The sequence below is a fragment of the Morus notabilis genome, unplaced genomic scaffold (assembly GCF_000414095.1).
Source record: "Morus notabilis unplaced genomic scaffold, ASM41409v2 Scaffold3926, whole genome shotgun sequence".
NCBI lineage: Eukaryota > Viridiplantae > Streptophyta > Magnoliopsida > Rosales > Moraceae > Morus > Morus notabilis.
In genome coordinates, this window is record NW_010364665.1 from 11,866 (window position 1) to 19,874 (window position 8,009).

General features: G+C 38.7%; 1 protein-coding gene across 2 annotated transcripts; it reads left to right on the top strand.

The window, feature by feature from the left end:
- The first annotated feature begins 328 nt into the window (after window positions 1-328).
- On the top strand, window positions 329-7,503 carry LOC21384470 (ABC transporter F family member 4). 2 transcript variants are annotated; one of them, XM_024171367.1, is made up of 3 exons: window positions 1,418-1,741; window positions 1,830-2,055; window positions 4,993-7,503. In XM_024171367.1, exon 3 carries the CDS (start codon window positions 5,006-5,008, stop codon window positions 7,184-7,186), a length of 2,181 nt encoding a protein of 726 aa, XP_024027135.1. In that variant the 5' UTR covers window positions 1,418-1,741; window positions 1,830-2,055; window positions 4,993-5,005; the 3' UTR covers window positions 7,187-7,503. The 2 variants fall into 2 exon arrangements, with proteins under 2 accessions (XP_010105222.1, XP_024027135.1); XM_010106920.2 differs by lacking the exons at window positions 1,418-1,741; window positions 1,830-2,055 and adding an exon at window positions 329-542.
- The last annotated feature ends 506 nt before the right edge of the window (window positions 7,504-8,009 follow it).

The following is an 8,009-nucleotide window of genomic DNA, read 5'->3' on the forward strand; positions in this document are numbered from 1 at the left end:
AGCCGCACCCATATGAGGGTATTTGATACGAGGTAATTTTAAGAATGAGAATGAAAATCTTTTAAATTCTCATATTTAATATAATTATTAAGGTCTCGTTCATTTTACCGATTTAAATTTTTAGTTTTAAGTTTTTACAGTAAAAAAATTTTAAAAAATATTACATCTAACTTTTTTTACTGCAATGAAAAGTTTTCACAAAATATCATATCTCAACTCGAATTAAAAACTTAAATCCGCAGAATAAACGAGGCATAAATTTTTTTAAAATCTAAAAAAAATAAAATTTATGAGTTTCACGTTACCACGTTTTGTGGGTAATCCTGAACCCAACTAATAATATTTCTCTCACCCATCGACGATTATACATCTGCATATCTGCCCTACCATTGCTCTCACCCACCCATCTCACCCATCTCTCTCTCTCGTCCAGACCCAGTCTCTCTCTCTTCCAGACCCAGCACCGCTTCCGTCAAGGACGCCGCCGCCGCCTTCCGATCCACCACGCCGTTGCCGGACTTTCCTCTGCCGCCACCACCAGAGTATGATTCCTTTTTTTCTCCTTTTTCTGTGAAAAATTTTTCTTTCACGATTTGTGTTAATTTTTGATCTGAACTTGAGAATCTCACTTGAGAAAACCCAAAAATGTCAAAAACGTCGTCGGCGCATCTGGGTTTGAACCAGAACGGCCACGATTTTTTCTCCTTTCACGATTTGTGTTTAGCAGCCGCTCGAGTGAAATCTTTCCCCATGAGAGTTTTATTCTTGGAAGTCTGGATTTTTTTGCAAAAGAAATTTTCCAGACATCGATTCAAATCTCTCCATCCTTTTTTGTTTTCCTCCCCATCGATTTTTTCTCCTCCATCCTTCTTTGCATCCGCCGCCTGAGACACAACCTCCATCAACCAAAAAGCACCACCCAAGTCGAGATTGACATCAAAGCTAGCAACTCATGTATTATGAACCTTATGCTGTTGAGAACTCATATTGAGAACTCATATATATCTGTTGTGCTGTTGTGCTGTAATCTGAAGAATGAACCTTATGTTTGGTTCTGTAGAAGTAAAATGCTTCAAGTTAAATTCCTTTTTCAATCTTTGATTTTTTCCCCCCTTAAACACTTGCACTATTGAAATATGAGAACTAGAAGATTCGTCTATTAAGTTAATTTTATATTCAGTATGCTTATTTCTTTTTTTCCCATCAATGAGCAGATATGGATCTTCTTCCATTGGAACAAAAAAAAAGAATTGTGGCTATTTTGGTTCAATATATGGAGATGTTAAATGAAATGACATTTTTGTTCATGCTTATGATATTTGTAATTATTAGTAAGAGACATTTGCGTAGAAATAGATGGGGTGAGAGTTCTTATCGCCGAAATTATATACGCCAACTAAATTACTATCGATTGATACATGAGGGTGACTTAGCATGTCTTGAAAGCACTCGTATGAATAGGAGAACATTTACTATCCTATGTAACTACCTTAGAACCATTGGCAATTTGAGGGGAACAAAAAATATGGATGTTGAAGAGTTGGTAGCTGTATTCCTACATATATTAGCTCATGATCAAAAAAATAGGATTATGAAACGCCTATTTGCACGCTCGGGTGAAACAATAAGTAGACAATTCAATATTGTCTTAAAAGCAGTGTTACGTCTCCATGAAGTATTGCTAAAAAGGCCAGAGCCAGTTCAAGAAAATTCCATGGACGAAAGATGGAAATGGTTTAAGGTGAAAATTTTAAATATCTCTAATTCTTTATTATTTGTATGTTAATATGCGGTAGGTATGTGGGCTAAAATTATTATTTGTGTTTTAGAACTGTTTGGGAGCACTTGATGGAACATACATCAAGGTCAATGTGTCTGCAGCGGACACGCCTAGGTACCGTTCTAGAAAGGGTGAAATTGCTACCAACATGTTGGGAGTATGCTCTCAAGATATGCAATTTATATATGTATTGCCCGGATGGGAGAGTTCCGCAGCTGACTCAAGAGTTTTACGAGATGCTTTATCTAGGAGGAATGGGTTGAAAGTTCCACAAGGTAAATATGTATCTTCTTGACAGTTATAGAGTCATACACATTAAAATGTGTATGCATTTTAATTTTTCTAAAAAATATTGAAATGATTTACAAGATATTACTACTTATGCGATGCTGGTTATCCTAATGGTGAACAGGAATGGGGGCGATTTACATTACTGTGTTTGGATAACCAGCATCGCCCCCATTTCTGTTCACCATTAGGATAACCAACATCGCCCCCATTCATGTTCACCATTAGGAGAACCATTAGGATAACCAGACATAGTAATAATTTCAAGATGGCGAGGAAAGAACCGAGGAAATAAACGCACCAAGGATTCATTCTCATACCAATTGCCTTTCCAAGATAAGATTTTGGTCCCATTTCCCACTTCCAATTTGACATTTGGAGTCGCCCAAGGGAAACCAAGCTCCCTAAGTAAGAGAGACCAAATCTTTATGGAATAAGTACAGTGAAGAAACAAGTGATTAGTCGTCTCCCCATCATTCCTACACAAGTAACACAACCGCAGAGATATCGAAATAAATGGGCTGACGTTGCAACGACTCATGAGAATTAACTTTGTTAAGGGCAATCAAACAACAGAAGACTTTAACTTTGCTGGGAGCCCGAGATTTCCATATAGTTTTGAAGAAAGGGAGTCGCGGAAATGAATGATCACATGTCAATGAATTGAAAAGTGATTTGACTGAGAATATCCCGTTAGTGTTCGGCTTCCACACCCTGCTGTCTTGAATCACGCTATGAATTCTAACCCTCTCCACGATAGTTGTTAATTTTGACACCTCCCTTAATTCCCTGTCTGTTAGTCTCCTTGTGAACCCAAAATTCCACGAGCTGGCACTTAAGGAATTGTCTTTAGAGATAAATCTTACAATTTGCTGCTCTTGAACTCAAAGGTTCACCCTCGCTCCAACAATTTTCCCAAAACCTAACAATTTCGCCCGATCCTATCTTCCATTTAACCCTTTGGAAAAAAAATATTAGCCACAGAAAGAATTGATTTCCAAGGGCATTTGCATCACTCTCACAGCTTCCCCTGAGTCCCAACCATTCGTACTCAGCCCATACTTCCCAACGATAACCTTATGCCACAACGCTTCTGGTTTTAGCGGAAACCTCCACAGCCATTTCCCTAGCAGGGCTTCATTTTTCTTCCTGATGTTTCCAATTCCCAAACCTCCTAATTCTTTTGGTTTACGCACATGTTCCCAAGCCACCAAGTGAGATGAGTTATCATATGAGAATCCCTCCCATAAAAAATCTCTCATTAGCAATTTTAAACACTGATAAAAAGTATATGGGTAAAGATGCTAAAACTGACTGAATGAGAGTTAATCTTCCTCCTTAGATAAGAAAGCTTTCTTCCACCCATCCAATCTTTTCGACACCCTAGTAATCATAGGAAGTATTGCCGAAACAAAATTATTTAGGAAAAATATAGAACTCCAGAGAACTCTGCCTTCAAAAACAATTAGACAAGAAGGACGATGCAAAAGCAAATGGACAGGACTTCATCTCTGTTTGTTTTTTTATTCTTTGTGTTCTGTGTAGCTCCAGTTCGTAGTAAAGTAGGTGTAGCACCAGTTCGTAGTAAAGTAGGTGTAGCACCAATAGAAGATAATGTGCGCGAAGGCCGCTTGAGGTGGTACGGGCATGTCCAACGTAGGCCGCTAGAAGCACCAGTTCGTGCTTGGGAGGACATTCTTACACCTAATACTAAGAGAGGGAGGGGTAGACCAAGAATTACGTGGACTGAAGTAGTTAGGAATGACATTCTAGATCTAGGCCTTCAGGAAAGTCTAATTTCGAACAGAGCTGCGTGGAAAAGTGAAATCCATATAGCCGACCCCAATTAAGTTGGGATTAAGGCTTCTTGTTGTTGTTGTTGTGTTCTGTGTAATCTGTTTGTTAAATGGGTGCATAATTTGGTTCAAAATTCGATTCTGTTTCTGCAAACTGGATTGCTAGTGCGCATCCTTTATATTTAAATTTTGTTGTCAGATTTGGTTTGAAATGGTATAGGAGGTTGCATTATTCCTAGAAATCATGTATTTACGTGTATTTGTTTACCTAACTTTAGTTTGGATTTTTATCGGACAAGTAATATAGGTGCTGCAGGTAATGGGACAGGGGATTCCTTTATCTCAAACCACTTTAATACTAACAAGTTATGGGGTTATGAGGTGGAAAATATAAATTGCCACCAGACTTCGAGCTCTAATTTTTCACATTGTCTTGATAAAATGTTTAAGTTGCCTATGATAGAAAAGGTTCTTTCCTGTTTCCATTCACAACTTCCTTTTTCCTTTTTTTTTTTTTTGAAGGGATTCTGTTCCCAGCTGTTCTCTGGTAAAAGCCTCTTTTCTGTCTCCCATCCCTTTTGAACTTTTTATTTCTTGTATGAACCATGCCCTTTTCTTTTTTCTGAATCTTTTCTTCGATGGTCAGATTTTTAGTGAGTTTATTTTATAATTGTTTTGTGTTTTCTTATTCCCACTGGGGAAATTCCTGCCTCTACTGGCTGTATAAGGAGGCAGGAGGACTGATTATTGGTTGCAGCATGAGGATGGGAATGTTTCCATGATTCTATTGCTCTTCTTATATGACTATTGCTCGTCTCTTTCTCTGATATTTTTATGAGTCTATCACTCTTCTCTTTCTCTTATGTTGCTAAGTTGGGAGGATGTCTTGGTTTAAATGTTTTAAGTTTTGTTACGAGTGTTTTTGGTTCTGTTTTGGTCTCTATTTTGTTGTATTTTCTTTGATGGATACCTCATTCATCTTCTCACTAATAAAATTTTTCAGTTTCTTATCAAAAAAAAAAAAAAATGTGAATTGTAACATCAAGTCAGGTAATTAGGTTTCCTTATACAAAAATAATAATAATAAAAAAAGGGTTTTATGTTAATATGTTGTTCTCTTTCTTTCAGATCTGTCTCTGCAATGGGGAAAAAGAAGACAGAAGATGCCGGTGGAGCGGTGAAGGCTAAGACTGGCAGCTCTAAAGATGGAAAGAAACTTGCTGTCTCTGCTATACTGGCTGGCATGGACCCGAAGCCTGATAAGCCCAAGAAAGGATCTTCCTCAAGCACAAAGGTGAAAACAGCTCCAAAAGTTTCATCTTATACCGATGGTATAGACCTTCCTCCCTCTGACGAGGAAGAGGACTATGCTTCGGAAGAAGAACAACAAGAAGTTGATGCACACAAACGATCCAATCAGCAGAAAATACCTGATTCCAAGATCCTTGATGTGTCAATAACAGACAAAGAGTTAAAAAAGCGTGAAAAGAAGGATCTTCTTGCTGCCCATGTTGTTGAGCAGGCAAAGAAGGAGGCTCTTAAAGATGACCATGATGCGTTCACTGTTGTTATTGGAAGTCGGGCTTCAGTTCTAGATGGGGAAAATGATCTTAATGCTAATGTCAAGGATATAACAATTGAGAATTTTTCTGTGGCAGCTAGGGGAAAGGAACTTTTGAAGAATGCATCAGTAAAAATATCCCATGGAAAGAGGTATGGTCTGGTTGGACCAAACGGAAAGGGCAAATCTACACTGCTGAAGCTACTAGCCTGGAGGAAGATTCCAGTGCCAAGAAACATTGATGTGCTTCTAGTTGAACAGGAGGTTGTTGGTGATGATAAGACTGCGCTTGAAGCAGTCGTTTCGGCTAATGAAGAACTTGTCAAACTTCGGCAGGAGGTTGCAACATTGCAGAACTTAGGTTCTGCTTCAGAGAGTGAGGCAAAAGATGACGATGATGATGACAATGATACAGGAGAGAAGCTTGCTGAATTATATGAGAAGTTGCAAATAATGGGTTCAGACGCTGCAGAATCTCAAGCTTCAAAGATTCTTGCTGGGTTGGGATTCACAAAGGATATGCAAGGCCGTCCAACTCGGTCCTTTAGTGGTGGTTGGAGAATGAGAATTTCATTAGCCAGGGCACTCTTTGTGCAGCCAACTCTATTGTTGCTTGACGAGCCTACTAACCATCTTGACCTGAGGGCTGTCCTATGGTTGGAAGAATACTTGTGTAGATGGAAGAAAACCTTGGTTGTTGTTTCACATGATCGGGATTTCTTAAACACAGTTTGCACTGAGATTATTCATCTACATGACCTGAAACTCCACTTTTACCGTGGAAACTTTGATGATTTTGAAAGTGGGTACGAGCAACGTCGCAAAGAAGTTAATAAGAAGTTTGAGATTTATGACAAGCAGGTGAAAGCTGCTAAAAGGAGTGGGAATCGAGCTCAGCAGGAGAAGGTCAAGGATCGAGCAAAGTTTGTGCAAGCTAAGGAAGCATCAAAAAGTAAAGGTAAAGGCAAAAGCAATGCTGATGAGGATGACACACCACCTGAGGTCCCACATAAGTGGCGGGATTACAGTGTGGAGTTTCACTTTCCTGAACCTACTGAGCTTACACCTCCACTCTTGCAACTAATTGAAGTCAGCTTCAGTTATCCTAATCGGCCAGATTTTAGGCTCTCAAATGTTGATGTGGGCATTGATATGGGGACCCGAGTTGCTATTATTGGACCCAACGGAGCTGGGAAATCTACATTGCTCAATCTCCTTGCAGGTGATTTGGTTCCGAGTGACGGTGAAGTACGGAGGAGTCAGAAGTTGAGGATTGGTAGGTACTCTCAGCATTTCGTGGACCTCCTGACTATGGATGAAACACCAGTTCAGTATCTTCTTCGTCTTCATCCAGACCAGGAGGGTCTTAGCAAGCAGGAGGCTGTCCGTGCAAAGCTCGGAAAATTTGGACTACCTAGCCACAACCATCTTACTCCAATTGCAAAATTATCCGGAGGACAGAAATCACGGGTCGTCTTCACCTCAATATCCATGTCAAGGCCCCACATCTTGCTGTTGGACGAGCCCACAAATCATTTGGATATGCAGAGTATTGACGCTCTGGCTGATGCACTTGATGAATTCACTGGTGGAGTTGTACTGGTCAGTCACGATTCGAGATTGATATCGCGCGTATGCGACGATGAAGAGAAGAGTGAAATTTGGGTCGTTGAAGATGGTACTGTACGGTCATTCCCAGGGACTTTTGAGGAGTACAAGGAAGAGCTACAAAGAGAGATTAAAGCTGAAGTTGACGAGTAATTATGCATTGGTAGTGATATATGTTTGTACACTTCACAATTAAAATTTTGCAGGCTTTGGCTCTCTGAATACAGAGAATAGACATTGGTCTTTGTTCTACAGATGCGTCTTTTTTTTTTTTTTTTCCTTTTAATGAGTGTACGATTATTACCTTATGTCCCGAACAAATAAAGTTGGATGTTACGTCAATACAGTTTAATTAAAATTACATTTATGAAAAGTGATGTAATAATCCTTGTTAGGACAAGGCCATTACAAACATAGGGTTACAAACCCCTATGATATTTTGAGACGTGAAATGGAAGACGGTTTATGGACGAATGTTTTGAATAAGAGTTGTTATGGACACCAATTCTTTTAAACACCAGTTAATAAAATATTGACAACCTAAAGTCAGTATAAAAAATTGGAATTAAAGTTGGTGTTCTAAGCATTTTTCTTTTAATATTAAAAGGAAAAGTTTCAAGCCCTTGTGGTCAAAGTTCAAAGAAATTCCGGTTTATAATTTCATCAGTATTATTTAGATGCTTTGTGGTTAAATTTCAAAGAAACCCCGGTATTTTTTTTTTTTTTTTGGAATGGTCATTAATATTATTTTAGTGTTAGGTATAACTAAATACTCTCAGATCAATGAACATCCAGCAGCACACTAACAGGAAACTTGTTTGGCGTCAGATTTGTAGGCCCAGGCAAATAACAGGTTGTATCTATGGAAAAGTGCAAGATTAATAATCTCGACATGACGCAAAATACAATTATTGTTTTTATTGTTGGATGGATTTTTTTGAGGTAATAAAAACTCTTCAAGTGAGCAATATGCACT

What these genes read in the sequence shown, in the direction of transcription:
- LOC21384470 (XM_010106920.2), top strand. Translation starts at nt 5,006, where the DNA reads ATGGGGAAAAAGAAGACAGAAGATGCCGGTGGAGCGGTGAAGGCTAAG.